The 17,849-nt window shown below is 47.0% G+C and overlaps 1 protein-coding gene across 1 annotated transcript in view; it reads right to left on the reverse strand.

Annotated features, from left to right (window-relative positions):
- Positions 1-17,134, reverse strand: part of FAT2 (FAT atypical cadherin 2) — a 47,687-nt gene extending 30,553 nt beyond the window's left edge. Inside the window, exons 1-6 of the mRNA XM_064458506.1 lie at positions 13,756-17,134; positions 12,988-13,302; positions 5,468-5,529; positions 4,335-4,646; positions 3,491-3,701; positions 1,040-1,179 (exon numbers count right to left, since the gene is read on the reverse strand). Of these exons, the coding sequence (XP_064314576.1) occupies positions 1,040-1,179; positions 3,491-3,701; positions 4,335-4,646; positions 5,468-5,529; positions 12,988-13,302; positions 13,756-17,020 (4,305 nt within the window). The 5' untranslated portion in view covers positions 17,021-17,134. The remainder of the gene's footprint in view (positions 1-1,039; positions 1,180-3,490; positions 3,702-4,334; positions 4,647-5,467; positions 5,530-12,987; positions 13,303-13,755) is intronic.
- Positions 17,135-17,849: the final 715 nt, after the last annotated feature.

Consider the following 17,849-nt stretch of genomic DNA (forward strand, 5'->3'; position numbering starts at 1 on the left):
AACCTGAACATGCCATGCGTGTTTTGCACAAGCAGGTTTTTTGACATCTGCTAGCGGCCTTGAGTGCCAAAATAAACATAGGGATGAGATGCAAGGTGGCAGGGAAGGTGGAGCTTTGTTTGCTTATTTGGAACAATACTTGAAGAGAGTTGAGATAGATAGCTGTCCATGTTCCTCACTCATCATCCCCACAAACCTCCGCAGTAAATTTCCCATGATTAGCATCACTGATGGGTGACTCACGTTCTAGGTCTTCCTGTGCAGTGAGGGTTGGATTTTTGGATAATTCTTATGTGTGGAGAAAAATGTTGGTGAAAGATCAAGCCTTGAATACCCCTCCTGAGGGTAGGTAAAGCTGGGCAAATCTCAGCAACCATTTTAACTGGGGCTCAGAGACCTGCCTGAGAGCAGCGTGCCTGCTTTCACCAGTGCCTTGCTTTTCATGTGGCAGCTCAGAGGACAGAGCATTTCTGCAGTTGCCCCACTCAGCCCCATGGACCTCAATGCTGATATGTTATCAATGTTCCATGCACTTGGAGCAGCACAGGGCAGGGCCTCACTTCACCTCTTGCAGATGTGTCTGTGCTGGCTTTACATAGGCTAGCAAGTCCCAGGAATACGCCTTGACATGGTACCATGGACCCAAGCCTGATCTAACTGCGTACGTATTTCCCTTATGTCTTAGCATGTTGTCCCAGCCATGTCGTAGTTCAGCCTGAGCAGCTGAGAGCAATTTGGGGTCTGAGAGTGTGAAATGCCACCCCACCTTGGCTGGAGGTGTAGATGTGTCCTTGTGTGCTGGCTGCGATCAACAGGAAATGCCTGGGCTTTCCTAGATCATTTGTGTTTCCAACAACATAAAAAAAAAATCTTAGCTTGGTACTTAGGAAAGACCTGGGCCACTGTGTGATGTAAGATCACAGTGTAAGGAGATTCTTGTGCCTAGCACCTGATCCAGAGCTCAGTGGAGTCAGAAGAAAGATTCCCTTTGGCATATACTCACGCTAGGTGGGGTCTCTACTAAAGAAAAAAACATTACCTGGGTTTTGATGGTAGTGGATCCATCAGTGACCTCTATTGTCAGGTTATAACTTGACTTCTTCCTTGCATCGAGGGGTCTTGCAATGACCATGCTGCCTGTGCTCTTTTCAATGTCAAAATCCATGTCATCATCACCACCTGGGATAAGGGAGAGATGAGAAAAGGAAATGGTGTAGCAGTTACAGATAGATTTCTGTCTGGAGCAAACTGCAGGTGCCAGCAGCCTCGGCAGGGGAAGGGACTCCAGGAGCTGCCTCGGGATGAGGATTTCCCCTTCAGACACCATACACAAACCACACAAGGAGCTCATGCCCAGACATAGATATGAGGCATGCCAGGAAATATACCTTGAATGGGGATGTGTAGGCATTCACTCTAACTGTACCTTTTTGGCCACAGCCAGATGGGGGATGGTGCCATAGGTGAGGTTTCCCTAAATCTGGAAACTCAATACAAAATGTGCTAGGTGGACACAGGGGACAGGGAGGACATGGAGCAGCTGGACAAAGAGGTAGTCACAGATGGTGACAAATGAGTATGAAAGGGACCATGAGGGGAATTAGAGAAAAGGAAGAGGAGGAGGGGAGGAGGGGAATGGGTGCACGAATGCATATGATGTTCTGGCTAAATTTGCAACAGGCACATTTGAGCACTGATTTATTTGCACAAGGTCTCCAGCTGTGCAGCATCATGGGCTTAGCATGGATCAGGGACCTGCAGAGCTAAACAATGCTCTTGCTGGCTTCCAATTCAAGGTCACACTGTGGGCATATCAATGGTGGTCTTCATTGCCACAGTTGAGAGCCTGTGTGGTACCTGAAGAAGCCCAATACTTGAGCAGTTGGGGAGGCAGACGGTACTTCCAGGGTGAGCAGAGCCTGTTGCCTCCAACCCAGATGGCTGCTTAGTGCAGGGAACTGCAGGTCTGAGCATCTCAGCAGCAGAAGGCTGTCTCTCATGCTATTGTTGTTCAGCCCTGGCATGGTAGCTCCTTTCTCATGCCTCACTTGCTGGTGGCCTATTCTCTATTGCATGTGAAACACCACTATGCTGTTCTGAGATAAGGAGAGGTAGAAGAAGTTTTCTTCAATTTATCCCAGGTCTCAACTTCTCCCTTCCTGGCTACTGGATGCTCTGGATTCTGCTTTATTCTCTTACCAGCTGGGAAAATCTTGACTGGTTGTTAAATTACACATCTTCCCTTGCGGAAGAAAGGCAGTGGTTGCCAGCCATCTGGACCACCATTTCCCTGCTGGGAAGGAGACAGAAGGAAGCAGAGAGAGAAAAAGAGAGAGCCATGGATGCCTCTCCCTGAGCCTGAAGGCTCCTGGACCTCTGCATCACCTGCTTGGTCGCTAGCTACCGTGATGCCTTGCTTTCCTAGCTGGGAAAATGAAATCCTGTCCTCTTCAACAGTACAGAAACCAGGAGAGCCCTGAGAAGCACTTGGTGCACTAGGAGCTGACAAAGATGAGGCTGAGCATACAGGTAAGCACTCAGCAGGGAAACGATGGGATAACATTCAGAGGACTATACTGTTAATTCTGCAAACCCAAGCAGACACTATTAATGCCAGTTAAGCCTTGCAGTGATATTGTCTACTCTTTGTAGTGTTGTATCTCTTGTTGCTTAATTGTATTTATACACTATTATCCCTGCCCTAACATAGTAACGGGAAAAACTATTCACTCACCCAATTATGGCTTTGTCTGACGATGGCAAGCCCTGCAGGTAGTGTCAGGGAAAGGCTGTGCAAGACATATTGGGGCACCACTTCAAAACACCAAATTACATGAGCACAATTGGCCTTCGTTCATAGGACCAGTTCTGCACATGTGCTGCCTGACGAGTCCCCTGGGGTGGCAGCCCATGTCCCCTGTGCCCTAGCATCGTGTGTCTTAGAGGAAGCCCTAGAGCTTCTTCATGTTTCATGTGTAAGTCATACCTGGGATACTGTGAGGTGGAAAGGAGAGCCCCACGAGCTAGGTCAGAACAGCACTTTGAGGCATCCTTCCCTCTTGTCTCACTGTTGAGACTATGGGCTCACTAGGGAGGGAGAGGTGGGGGGTGTCTGCAAGCCCAGCCAGACACCTGGATCCTCACAGGCTGTTTTACCACAACCAACAGTGTCACTCTATTCCCAGGAGGAGCTGGGACTGGCATGCCCTGCCTTTCAAGCGACATCGGAGAACACCTCAAACACTGGCAAGTCCCAGAATGTCATTAAAAAATTGTGTTAGATAATTGCACTTGGCACCGGAGTCCTTGGACGGGCAGCTTTGTCTATGGCTGTTTATGCGTTTGGTGTCTGTGAGAAAGCTTTCCCTGTAGCTCACCTACAACTAAAGCAAACAACTTCATTAGCTCAGGCATGCGAGTGCTGAAAGCCAAGGGAGCTGGGGCAAATGCTCCCAGACACCACTGCCTGGGTTTAATTTCTGTGTCTCACCTGTGATATTAAACCACACTTGGCTGGGGCCCATTTCAGTGCTGATCACTCCCACCATATGGTTTACAGGATCTGTTTCCATCACAGCAAAGTTAAAATGTGGTTCATCGAAAGCTAGTGGCTCTGAGGAAGGGCTGGGCCGGGTGACCCAGCTGATGTGAAGCCGCACGTGGGAGGAAAGTGGTGGGCTGCCGCCGTCTGTTGCCTTGACCTGCCGGGAAATGCACATGCAGTCAGGGAGATGGCTGGTTTAGCCCATGGAAGCCCATGGGAAGCTGCTTCTCCCACCCACCAGGAGTTTCAAGTCCCAGTGTACCCAAAATCCCTCAAAAAAATCTTGACCCAGTGGCCTGTGCTCTGGCTGCTTCCAACATAAAGCCATGCAACCCAAATTCCTCTTGGCCATCAAGCAAATCTGCCAAGCTCAATCCACATCTGAGACCTGGATCACAAGCCTCATTGCAAGGACCCACAGAGTGTGGGAGAGCTTTAAACCTATATCTGAGCCCCGTGGCCTGATTAGACTGCCAAATGGACACACCGCTGAAACCCAAAGACTGCTCAGGTTTGGATCCACATCCATATGGGATTCATCTCTGCGAATGGGTTGGACAGTTAACTTTAAATTTATCCTCCATTTTTAATAGGTTACCTTCTGCATTTCCAATCATTTCCTCCCAGATTCTCTCCTGATAACCCAAGTATGTCTCATTCAAGCTCTCCTCCCGCTGATGCATTTTTTCCATCTCTTTCCGTGTATATTTTCTGTTTCTGCAGCCTTTCTTCTCTTTCCCTCTCCACCCATCTCTTCCCATTGCCGCTCTCTGTTTCCCTCTCCACTCACCGTAAGTATGTTGTATTCAGAGGCAGGAAAAGCTTTCCTGGAGAACACCATGCCGGTTGTGGGGTTGATGGTGAATATCCCTTCCTCCTCCTCCTCAATGGTGTAGGTGATCTGGCTGTTCTGGCCCTGGTCACGGTCTGAAGCGATCAGCCTGTAGACTGGCAGCAGCGTCTCTGAGGCATCTCTCTCGGGGAGCTGCACCATGAAGAGCTTGTGGGGGAAACTGGGAGGATTGTCATTGGCATCCAGGACTTGTATCACGACTCTGCTGGTGGACTTCAGGGCTGGCTCTCCGTTGTCATTAACAGCCACCTGCCAGCAAGCAAAGGAAGTAGGTGACAGAGCTCTTTGCTGGGACAAAGGACTTGAGACGCCAGCCTTCATCCTGATAGGCAGTGACTAAACTAGGTTTTTTGTGTGGATCTGCATTTGTATCTCAACATTCTCAGAGGCATCGCTCCTCTCTGCAGGGTAAAATCTGGTGGCTGTAGCTGGCACAGTGCACAGGAAGAGGCATCTGCAGGGCTCCTGCTTGCAGTTACTCTGGCCAGTGGGTCAGATTAGTCATTAGGGGTCTCACAACTGAAAATGTATGTATTGCAATGGTGTGGCAAGTTATCACTCAACCTCACTGCACTGTGCCTGTGCACGCTCCCAGCATGTTGCATTGCAGAGAGAAACGTATTCTCCTCAAGCACCCTGATAGACTGAAACACCTCAAGATCACTCTAATGTAAACAGGCATAGCTCGGAGCAGCTAAGGACGGGGGCCAGTAACACAAAGCTACACAGCAATGTCTGATGCAATGAGATAAACGAGAGTGGATTTCGCTGGCTTGCTCCTTCCCCCATAATTTATTATCCATCCTGCTAGAGGACAATTCCAGTCCTCTTCCTGCATTCCCACAGCTTCCAGAATGGGTCTTTTGCTCCAGTCTTCAGTAAGGAAATAAACCCCGCAGTACTGTTGCAGCTGTCTGTTAGGGCAACACACACCATTTAATTAAGATTCCCAGCAGTTGGGAGCTGATGGGATGAGATTCTTTCTCTGTGCTCCAACTTGCAAGGAAAGCTCTTTGAGGACTTAATACACTTGTAGGTAAATAAAGCTAATTACAATCATCATTACCCACCTCTAGGATATGTTCAGCCTTGTATTCTCGATCCAGCTGCCGTGAAGTTGTAGAAATCAGACCTGCCAAGAAAGAAACTCTTTGAGCTCCAAGACAGCGTCCGAGGAAAGCCAGGGCTGATCAAATCCCTGCATGCCCCACATCAGCCTGCCAGCCCGTCCTGTTTCAGGTTCCCTTTGTGATCAGAGGAGGAAGACAGATACGCCCAGAGGGCAAGTTGTCCACTTCCAGTGTGAATCCCTGTGTGGAGGTGCTGCTCTTGCTCCTCTGATTACAGAGACCGTGGAGGAGAGGGGACCCCTGCCAGATGCCTACATCCATTGGGGGCTGTCAAGGCGTTTGATGAGAAAGGCTGCAGGACCGTGAAAACAAAACTTTTCTTTGCCTCTAAGTAAAAACATTCTGCATGTGCTGGCACAAGTTTGGCCTCTTAAGAAGTCTTGACTCCTATTTTCCCTGTGTTGAAGCTTGCTTTTTGTAATTTACAGTGTTTTGACAAAAGTTTATCTTCTGTCTTGGGAAATACCCTCTATTCTACTGCTAGAACAAATGCATTCAGGCTGAAAATAAGGTACACAGTAGATAATAACATTGGTATATTTTTTAAGCCTTGCTGAGAGACAGGATGAATCCTCTAACAATTACAAGATTTGAGGGGTTTCTAAAAAGTACGCAGTAATTTAACTGGAGGGAACAGGTTGGATGCAAGAGGGAGGAATTGTGGCTATAATAACTGGGAGTTTAAACAAAGTCATCATAATTGCCTCTTTTCAGCCTGGTAATGACTAAGCCGAGTAGATGCAAGTGCGGAAAGGATGGAGTTGGGGCCTGGATTTCCATGTCTGGTTTGATAATAGTTCTTATCAAGTGCCTTGACCTTTGGGGGAAAGAAGCTCTAGACCATTTTCACAGCTGCTTCACAGATGATGGAAATTATATATATAATGCATGATTTTCTGACAGTCATCAAGTCTGACACCTGTGAGTGGTTTTGCCCATTCCCCCCATCTCCTGCTCCCAGCAGTGTCTGTTATCATGGTGCTTATTCCTCATGAAAAGAAGTCCTGTGTCCTCTCACAGACAAAAGGCAGGGTGAATTTTCCTGACCACCGCAAGCAGTGATACAGGCTAATGCTTCTCTGGGAAATGCTTTCCATGGGAAGCAGTGTGCGGTGGCGTGAGCTCGTGCACTTGTGCATCCTGAAAGACTTGTAAGTGAGAGTTGCTTGAACCCATCTCAACTCTCATTTTTGGTCCAAAGCAAAAAGTTATCACTAATAGTATTGCTTTCAGTTGTAATACTTGGTGTATTGGTGTTCGAGCACGATAGGCAGGAGAAAATTTCAAATGGCTGCAGGAAACACGAGGCAGCTGAATGAGGGAGCAAGGAGCAGCTGCTTAGAACAAAACTATTGTTAGCTGTTTCCACTTGTTCTCTGGGATTATTCATATTTGGCACCAGCTGCTGCACTAAACATTTATTTGATGCCTTTACAATCATAAATCAACACTCCTTAATGTATTACGACAAGATGATTTGAAAGACTGTTTGCATGTATGTCGTGGGTTTTTTTTTCTTCTCCCTAATCTTCATTTTGACATCTCAGCAGGTGAAGGGGACTCAGCAGTGGCCTTGAGAGCACAGTGACTGAGGAGCTTTTGAACCTCTCCCAGGCTCATGGGAGGCTGTAGGGCTCCAATAGCAGCAAAACTCTTGATATGCATGGAAATGCTGTCTTAATGGGGGCCTAAAGAAGGAATTGCATCAGCTGTTCACTGATGCTCCTGTCCACATTGCCAATAGGTTGGCTAGGACAGGGGAGCAAAGCCTAAAACTCCAGCTACCTCAGGGAACGGTTCCTAATTTTGGCATAACGAGCCCATAGGACACAGAACTAGACGTTGACAATACAGCCACCCAATACCTGTGTGCATACTGGGGGTATTTTTAGTCTGTCAGATTGCAAAATTCAGTTGCAACATACCAATACCTTGTTTGCACTTGGTTACTGCATGCCAGCTGATGGAAGGTAACTTAAACACTTAATCTGAAGTGATTATTTGGATTTGCCTGGCCACACCCTGAAATTCTTTCATGACCTAACGATAAAAATGAAAGAAAACAGCAATGTAGCTGAGCTTTCTAGAGCTGGAGAAGAAGGACTGCAGTGAAAGCAAATCAACTGGACCTAAATGACTATCTTGAACATCTGTACCACTGAAGATGCTCAGATCACCTGGCTAGGAAGAGCTGACTCCACTCTCTTTCACAGACCTGTACCATATCCCAGCTGGGAGTCTTACCAGATGGCATTTTGGGATTTAGCTTCATATCTGTTCAGCCACAAGTCAAAGGGTTGGCTTCTCCTAACCCCAGGCAAACTCCTGCTGTCCCTTACCCTGTGCCCAATCATGTCTCCCAGTTCCCCTCTCCATGCCTTGAGATCAGAAAGCCTTTGTGGTTAACGGTTAATCACTCTAATTCCCGTACGGAGCCACGGTGCTGTGCAGCTGCCAAGATGCACAAACTGCCAGCAGTGTTCACACGGCAGCTGAGCACCCAGAGACAGGGAGATGGGCTCAGACGTGGGGCTTGAGAGAAGCCAGCTGGAATTAATGCATATTTTTATTTGTTGCTCCTTGGTTATACACCCTGTGAAGCCAGAGGGCTAAAATGGAAGTGAAAACTGTTATTAAAGGGAAACTGCCATCAGCTTTCATGGCCTAGGGAAACAGTTCCTAGGTTCTTTCTGCTGCCACCTACAAGGACCTGGGAAGTGAATGTTTAGTTTTAATGAGAGTGTTTTGTGTGTGCATGTGCACATGTGCGAGTTATCAGTGCAGTCCCTGCGCCTCTGGGAAGGACCAGCTAGCCCATCCCGTGGGACTTGTGATTGAGTGGGTGCCCTTTATTTGTGTTTTTGTATGTGGCCCTGAAGGTTTCTGATGAATCCTAGAGACTGAACAAAACTGTCAAAGGTCCTAATTGCACTTGGTCAATTAGCCAAGTTCTGTGTTCACCTGAAGGTCCAGAAATTATCCCTTCTCTTGCTCGCATACAGACAGGAACAAGCTCTGTTCTTGCAGCCTATCTACATGCAGCAATGGGAAAGGATTGTCTGTAACTCTCCTGCATGCTGCCTGGAAAGGGGAGAAAGGAAAGCTGGTCGTGTTGGAACAGGAGCAGCAGAATTAACAGTGTATTGTTGTCAGGGAGCAAAAAATAATAATAACTTCTGCTGGCAAGAGCAGGGCTGGGGTGGAGGTTACTGGCCCCCTGCCCTCCCTGCAGGGAAGAAAATCTAAGATAGTTAAAATAGCCCGAATCAGGTTTGCAGGTATTGGAGCTTTGACAAGAGCCTGAGAAGGGAAGAGGTGGTTCTCCTGAAATCCTTTTTCTGTTGTCTCACTGTTGCTTCCATTTCACCTTCTCTTCTCTCCTCTTCCTACCACCTCTCCTCTTGTTCTGACCCTGCTTTGCGCTACTCCATGCTCAGCTGGAGCCTGTGGTATGTTGGCTCGGGGAGCAGCACTGCAACCATCCCTCAGGTTTAAAGAACAGGCTGTGTCTGGATGTCCTTCCTTGCGGAGAGGATGCTGGGAACCGCAGGCATCCTGGGGAAGCCTGTGGACACTGACACAGCAGGAGAAGGATCAGAAGAACAAGCACTAGATAACAGCTGGAGATTAATAGTCCAAAGTAAAAGGGTTCTCCAAACCGCCTTTCAGCAGGATGAATGGCTTTGTCCTGACTCTTCCTGCCAGACTCCCAATTCCTCCTGATCCTGTCTAGACTGGAGCCCCCATCACTCCAGGGACTGCAAACCCTGCACAAAGCAAGTTAAAAACCTTTCCAACAAAAGAATCCCCCAAACCCTACTATCTGCCCATGTATCTATCTATCTCTCTGTCTCCCACAAACACTGCTCTGCACCAGCTGCCAGGCTGGGCTGGAGAGATTCCATTGCCGATGGCAGAAAGCTTTCATCTCACTGAACAGTTTTATTCCCTCTTCTCATTAGCCTTGCATTTATTTTCCCTCTTTTTTTTCTCCACCCTTTTTAGGGAACTGAGAGCTGGAAGAGCTTAGAGCCCTTCTTTGGTAGTTCAGGGACGCTGGAGGAACCAAACCCTGCCAAGGGACAGTTATCACGGCCATTCCTTTCTCCTCACAAGGCCTCAGGAGGAAAAGTCAAGGAGCCTTGCTGTGTACATCTCCACTGGCCAACCCACCCCTGTATTGAGATGCTGGATCAAACGCAGAACAAGCCAGCTCCAGGACCATAAATAGGTTACTTGCAATAGTGTGCAAGTGTGTCCTGAATAATTATCTAGGGCTATTCTGCAGGGTTATTCTGGGTGTAGATGTGTCCATTTTAACAGTAAATCAGGACCTTAATTCCTATTAGTGCACAGAATGAGAACAAGCTTCCTCCTCTTCTCCTTCTGCCAAGGGGCACCTACCAGAAGTGCCCTGCCTAGGAGAGACCCAGACTGACCTCTGCCTCTCTCATGCTTTGGTTTATTTCAGTGCCAGTATGATATTGAGTTGCTGGAGCGTGTCCAAAGAAGGGCAACGAAGCTGATGAAGGGTCTGGAGAGCAGGTCTTATGAGGAGAGGTTGAGGGAGCTGGGGTTGTTTAGCCTGGAGAAGAGGAGGCTGAGGAGAGATCTTATCACTTTCTACAACTGCCTAAAAGGGGGTTGTAGTGAGGCTGGTGTTGGTCTCTTCTCCCAAGTTACTCGTGATAGAACAAGAGGAAACAGCTTCAAGTTGCATCAGGGGAGGTTTAGGTTGGATATTAGGAAAAATTTCTTCACTGAAAGAGTGGTCAGGCATTGGAACAGGCTGCCCAGGGAGGTGGTGGAGTGACCACCCCTGGAGGTATTTAAAAGACGTGTAGATGTGGCACTTCAGGGCATGGTTTAGGAGACATTGTATTGGATTGAAGGCTGGACTTGATGGTCCTAGAGGTCTTTTCCAACCTTAATGATTCTATGATTCTATGACTTATTTGGTCTTTGATGGCAGTGTGGGATAGATGGGAAGAGGTCTCAGTCACAGTCTTCTCTGCATGTAGAAGCCTCCCTTCTCATCTGAGTGCTGGAAGAACTCCTGACACATGCAGAATATCCTGTCCTTTGCTCAATTTGTGTGACTAAAAGCAGCAGCCTCTGTGGTTTCCTCTTGAAACTTCAATGTTTATCATTGAATAATGTGACAGAGGTTCAGCTTCAGCACAGATAAGCAGTTCTGCGTACTCAAACTCTTTTACTGTCATAGGATTTGGGATTGACCGCAGAAGGAGTACTGGCAATCTGGCATGTCAAGAACTGAAATATTTCTGTGTCTTTTTGTGATAATTTCCTCTAGGTAGTGAAATAAAAGATGCATTTATTGAATTTGAAAAACAAAGAACGTGTCCTAACTAAAAATCCAGAAAAAGCCTTAGTGGTCTAGTAGCACTATAGTACTCAGATGCTTGCAGTGCTTTCTCTTTTCTCTTATTCAAACATAAGTCATTTGTTTTGCACTGCCCTGGGACAACTCTTCTTTTAGTTATACCCCTGCACTGATGTAAATGACCAGGAACTGAAACACCAGCAGTTTATCTTTCAATGCTGCATTACCAGGCTGAGACCAAAGATTATATTTTTGTTCTACTTAATGGAGCAACTATCATGCCCTCATCTGAGAATTAAAATATCACAGCGTTCCCAATAAGCTGCCTACAGCCCTGAAATTTAGACAAGCTGTGATAGTCTTTGGCAGCAGTAGCAGATGACTTCTCTTTAGATACTGTAAGCATGAGGATACAAACTGCTCAGTTTATGCCAATGTTTGCAGGTAATTCTTTATTCTTTTGGGTGACATGCAAGTAAAACAACAGATAACTGAATCCTCATCAGGCTTGGAAGCAGGTCCTTAAACAACCTCCAAGCTCAGGGTTTAAAGAAGAGACCTCCAGCAGCTGTCCAAGAGATAAGATCAGATCATGAGCTTCTTACAGGACTGACAAACTTATCACTCTTCACATGCAGATTACCTGACTGTAAAGAGAGATGGGATAGGAGATGACTCATAGCCGAGAAAGCTTTTTTTGTCTAAGATGGGAATTAAAGGGTTGGTTAAGAGGTGAGGTGTTTCATTGGTAAATGTTCAGATTTTGCCAGTGTCACTTGATTTACCATAAAACACAGCAGCCTTGGAGCATGGCTTTGTAGGGCTGCACTCACACTGGGGTGAAAGTTTTGCATAGAGAAAGTTGAATTTCCTGCAGGGTGAATGGGTGCAAGCTGGAGCTCAGCAGGTGAGGGGAGCTAGCCTGGTGTCCTGAGAGCTGTTTCTGGTCCACATCCCATCAAAAAGGCAGTGGTCTTCTAAAACACTGCCTCTGAAGGCCACAGAGATCAGCATTTTTGCAAGCTGTCTATGGGGCTGAGTTGTGCATAGTCATCTGGGCTATGTGGGAAAGCTGATTGCAGAGCAATGCCGTGACCTGGCTTAAAAGCTTCCAAGAGTGGAGGTAGCTACAACTCGGGGCAGCAGTGGTCAGAGTTAGCTGACATCTCCAGGTGTACTACATGGTGCCAAGTAGAGACACCCTATGAATCTCTTGCAACCAGAAGGATTTCAATGTTTCAGCATAACCATTTCTTTCTGAACACCACTCTCCTAGCCAGCTGTAGAGGACTTCCAGATAGCAGTTACACCACAGGTAACACCTAACTGAGAGCTGCGTGAGCCTTTTTCAATACATTCAGCTCCTTTTTCATCTGAGAGCAGGCTTCTATCCCGCTGCAGTGGGTGAACTGCTTTTATCATCTGCGGGAGATCAAAGTCATGCAATTAATCCTCTCTCACACTCAGGATCTGTGCCCTCCCTTCCCTCTTCTCCCAGAAACTGATGGAGCGAAGGGCTCGGCACAGTTTTCCTTGCCAGACTGGCCCAATGTCAGCTCTGCTGGGATAGTTTGAGGAAGCTGTTTACACAAAACATCAGCGGGTTTTTGATGGCTCTGGAAGATCTAGTAATTAATGCTCAGATGAAAGATACTGTCTAGGAAGATGGCAGAAGAGGCTTACTACACTTACTACATTAATAGAGACAGAGAATGGGTGGAGCCTTTAAAAGTAGTGGGATTAATTTTTATTAATCCTGCTTTGGTCTGTCTCAGGAACAGATAGTCACTTCCAGAAAGGTGTTTCCTGGCTCAGGCTGTGCAATAGGGCAGTTGTTTGTAAGGGGGAAGATTAAAAGCAATGGCTTGGTTCTGTTTAAGGCTTTGAGAGTAGCACATTTGTGTCATGCTAAGAGCCATCTGGATGCAAATAGCAGCCCTTAGGTTGAGGGTTTCAATCCTTAGCCACCCCACACAGTGTTATTTGGAGACTGGGACTTTTGCTGCAGAAAAAAGGTGTGACAAAGGCAGCTGTGTGGGCTGTTCACATTGAATATGCAACATCCTCTGGGCACTTGGAAGCCTCAAAAACAGATGCTGAATTGGGTCAGTCTTACCTGTAATGAGGTTAATGGCGAAGAGTCCTTGAGGATTTCCAGATAGGATGTGAAAAGTGAGTTTTCCCTCTGAGCTAGAGTCTGGATCTAAGGCATCAAGCTGAAGGACAGATGTGTTTGGTGGGGAATTCTCCATCACAGAGGCATAGAAGACAGGTCTGGACATCTGAGGTGGGTTGTCATTGGTATCAGTGACTTCAATATAAATTTCAGTCACAGAAGACAGAGGAATTGTTCCCAGGTCAAGAGCTAGCACTGTCAGCCAGTAGTGAGATGTTCCTTCTCGGTCAAGTGGTCCTATGGTCCGGATGGTGCCTAGAAGAATGACAGAAAGTGCTTGTGAGGGATTTGAGGAACTCAGACCACTTTGTCCTTAATGGCAGACCAGTCTGTGTCTCTAGTCTGCTTCCTGGTCTTCACTGAGGATATAAACTGTGGCACAAACCTTGTATGGTTGTGAGATTATGTGGAAGGTGAGGGCTTGCTTGTGCTGAGGATAATTTGGTACACAAATGAAAGGGAAGACCTCGGTATTTTGGGGGAGGGCAGACATGATTTTCCATTATTTTAAGGAGAGAAACCCTGATTAATCCTCCCCACATACAGGGATGCATGTTGTACATCCCTGCACAAGCAAAAAAGATTTGAATGCATGGAACTTTGTAAATAGAGAGAATATGGAAATGTCCCATTGGGTCAAAAAATCAGGCCAAACACAGCATGTAGTTTGAGCCTTTAAGGTACACCAGTACACTAAGTTGTCATTACCTGTGTCCTTTTCAATGTGGAAGACAGACAGTCCAGTGCCTTCTCGGAGGAAATATTGAACCTCTCCATCTTTCCCCTTATCGATATCTTTTGCTGTGACCATCATCACTGATGTGCCTTCAGGGCTGTTCTCCTGCACCCAGCCTTTGAAGACAAAGGAGGCAAAGCGTGGTGGGTGCAAGTTCTCGTTGACATCAAGGATGTTCACTTCCAGGTGGCAGAGGGAAGAGCGAGAGAAGGGCTTCCCACCGTCACTGACCTGCACGGTTAGATTGTAAGAGTCCTTCTTCTCATAGTCCAGCTCCTTCTCCAACCGGAGTGCCCCTGACAGCTTATCCACATGAAACATCATCTCCTCATCATTAATGAGGCTGTACCTCACCTCACCCCCAGAGCCAGTGTCCGGGTCAAAAGCCTCTAGAAACAGGAGAATGGTTCCTACGGGCAGGTCCTCTGGGACCTTCACACTGTTGAGGGCTGGGAGGCATTGAGGGGTGTTGTCATTTACGTCCTCCAGAGTCACAATGAGATCTGTAACAGAGAACAGCTGGTAGCCTGTTTTGGGCTGGTCCCTAGCTTCGATTTTCAGCACATAGCAAGGCCACAATTCTCTATCCAGGGCACCTGTAACTGTTACTTCTCCAGTGACACTGTTAATGGCAAACTTATCAGTGGGGGTTAGGAGAGAATATTTTATTCTCCCATTGTCATCTGTGTCAGCATCTTCTGCTTTCAGCTGAGCTATTGTTGTCCCTGTTGCTACCTGTTCTGGTATCGTAACCCAGTAGGCACCTTGTGGGAATTTAGGAGTGTTATCATTGGTATCCAAAACATTCACAGCCAAGAGTTTCCAAGATGATTTTTGTGGTGTGCCTAGGTCGTACACAGTAATGTTAAGAATGTAAAAGCTAGTTCGTTCATGATCTAGAGGAGAAAGAACTTGAAGGAGACCCAGTTCCAGGTCAATGGTAAAGCAACTGTCGTCATTTCCATCTGAGATCACGTAGACCAATTTCCCACTAAAACCAGTATCAGGATCAATAGCTGAAAGGTCAGCAATAGTTGAGTTAATGGGAACCATTTCTATGATATCAATAGATCGTGGAAAGCTGTCATCAAACTTTGGAGCATTATGGTTTATAAGGTGCAAGTTCAGAGATGTTTCATCATCCTGCCCATGGCCTTGAGACTGAGACTCAATGGAGTGTATGATAGTTTCTGTCAATTGTTTCAGGACTCCTGTTTCCTCACACTGCATTTTGATGGGAAGACCTTGGCTGACCACAGTGATATTTACAGACGTTGGCAAAGCATAGTTCTCTCCATCTGTTGCAGTTATTTTCAAAGAGTAGAAAAGTGGCTGCTCAGAAGGAAGATCTCGCAGAGATATTCTAAGGGATATTACTCCAGAGATGGGATTCAGTTCAAAATGCCGTAACTCATTGCCAGACTTGATTTCGTATTTGATATGTTGCAGCTCATCACTGTCGATTGCAGAGACTGTGGCCACGGGGTTCCCGACAGGAAAGTCCCGTGGGATGGTGCCACTGCAGCTGGCCTTCTCAAACACCGGAGCATTGTCATTGACATTGCTCAGCATGAGGGAGACGTACACCTCCGTTTCATGGCGGAAGGGTGAGCCCCAATCTGATGCCCACACTCGCAGATGATACCATCTCTTCATCAACTCATAGTCCATTGACTTGGAGGTGGAAATTATGCCAGAATAGGGGTCAATGACAAAGGGGACTGATTTCTGATTGGCTATGGTGTAGGTGACAAAGCCGTTGTCCCCTTCATCTTCATCTGTAGCCCTTACTGTTAAGACACTGGTACCAGGAGGAACATTTTCATCAAAGGCCCCGCGGTATGAAGACTGGCTAAAACTTGGAGCATGATTGTTGCAGTCAGTGATGTCAATGACAACAGTTGTGGACGTGTGACTGTTAATGGTTGTAACTTCAAGTTCAAAATGAGACTGCTCATGGAAGTCCATTGCTCTGACTGTAGTTATCAGTCCAGTATGAGGATTGATTTTAAAGCTTGTGCTGTCAGGAGTAGGTCTCAAAATATATTTAAGATTTGGGAAGACTGGTGTGATCTTCACCATAACAACTTGGCTTCCAGCTGGGGAAAATTCACTGAGCTGGACCCGGTACACTTCTTTCTCAAATCTGGCAGAGACGTACTTGGAGGGAGGTATATGGATAACTCTTATAGGAGAGAACAGTGGTGGCTTGCCCTTGTCCTTGGCTTGAAGACTGAGGTTGAAACCAAATGGGTACAGTAGCCAGTTGACCTCTTTGGTTGATACAATCATGAACTCAGTGCTCCCAAAGTAGGATTTGACAGCTTTGAAATGTCTTCCTGGATCTCCATCCACAAAGTCAATCGAATCTATCCCTGCTTCTGAATCACCACTTTCTACAGACAGAATTGCATAGATAAAGTCTTCAGCTGACTCAGGTGGTGTCACCTTCACCGAGGAGATAGAGGGGGGTTTCCTGGCAGATGGCTCCACTTGGATCATGAGACTAGCCAGGTTCCCAAAGCCATTCCCCTCCGTGATCTTTCTCATTCTGTCCACAGCCAAAACTTGCAGATGGTGCCTGCCTCGATGGGTGCTGTTCAGCCTACCTGTGGTCATAACTGCTCCCGTGGTGGGGTGGACAGTGAATAGGTCGGACTTGGTGTTGAGGGCATAGTAAAACTCAGCATTCTGGCCAGTGTCAGCGTCTGTGGCACTAAGCGTGCTGACCACCGTTTTCAGAGGAGTGTCTTCTCTGATGGATACTTTGTAGGAGGGGGGTGAAAAGAGAGGTTTCAAGTCATTTCTGTCCAGAATGTGAATCAAGACTTTGGCCCAGGCTTCATAGGCAAAGGTGCTCTCTGTGGCCTTGATTATTAACATATAACTGTCTTTGACCTCCCGGTTTAAAAGTGCAGCATTGCTGCTCCTGGTTCTTATTCTCAGGAAGCAGAAATCCCCGATCACATGCTCCTCTGTTTTAAAGAGACCTGTGTTGTCTCCAGAGGCTATTCTGTATCTGATGTCCCACTCAGGGTCTGTCTTGTAAATACCCATTTTGACGTAGCTCTCCACGTAGGTCTTGGGGGCTGAATTTTCATAGATGGTGGCATTGTAGAAGAAGTGGGTGAAGTGCAGAGGGGAAGTGTTGCCTTTCTCACAGCTCGCCTTGCGGACCACACAGTGCATCAGGAAAACAGCAAAACTCAGGAAGTGCCTCTTGATAGTGACTTCCATGTTGTGGTGCCTCCTAGGGTCCTGCAAGGATTAAAGGGAGAGCTTTGGTAATTTTTATTAAGGCCAGCATGTTAGGGGTCCCCACGAGCTCAGCCTCACCTCCCTACTGTCTGTACCCTGACCTTTGGTGGTGTGATTGTTATCTCAGCTCTTTTTCCCTTCTGTTCCTGTGAGGGGCCTGTCCTCCCACATGCCCATGCTGGCTCAGGCCCATTCACATTCTCTCCTTCAGTTTTTGCCCTTGTAGAAGGCAAAATGTGAAAAGCCATGTGAAATGCTGCGATCAGGCTGACTTCCTATTCTGCGAACAATCTCTCCCTCCCTTCATTCTGCCATCACCCTAGTCAAACAGCATATTTGAACTCCCTACCCGCAATCCAAACCTTATTTCTGTTTTGTTTCTCCATCTTCCCTTCTCCATCTCAACTCCTCTCTCCACACAAGTTCTTGCAAAATATTTTCAAGAGTCAATAACAAACTGTGACTTGATGTCTCTCCTCATGGCTTGTCTTCCCTTTCCTCTCCCTGTCCTACAGCAATCTGTTCTCCTTCCCTGGCAGAGATGCCCGGCTATGCTGTGCAAATTCCTTCTGAAGGGCCAGCTCTACAGCTTTTTGACAGCTTTAGCTCAGGTCCTAGTCAAGTCGTATCTCGGTTATTGCAAAGTTCTTCTGTTTCGCAAGTCTGACCCTGGCTGCCTCCTCCGCGTTGCCTGAAAGAGCAGATTTCTAGCAAGACACTTTGACCATGTCACCTTCAGCCATTGAGTAATCTCTCCAGTTCCTCCCTTCTCATGGCAAAGCCCCAGGGTCGGGATTCCTGTGGAGGA

This window comes from Phalacrocorax carbo, chromosome 8 (assembly GCF_963921805.1).
Source record: "Phalacrocorax carbo chromosome 8, bPhaCar2.1, whole genome shotgun sequence".
In the NCBI taxonomy this organism is placed as follows: Eukaryota; Metazoa; Chordata; class Aves; order Suliformes; family Phalacrocoracidae; genus Phalacrocorax; species Phalacrocorax carbo.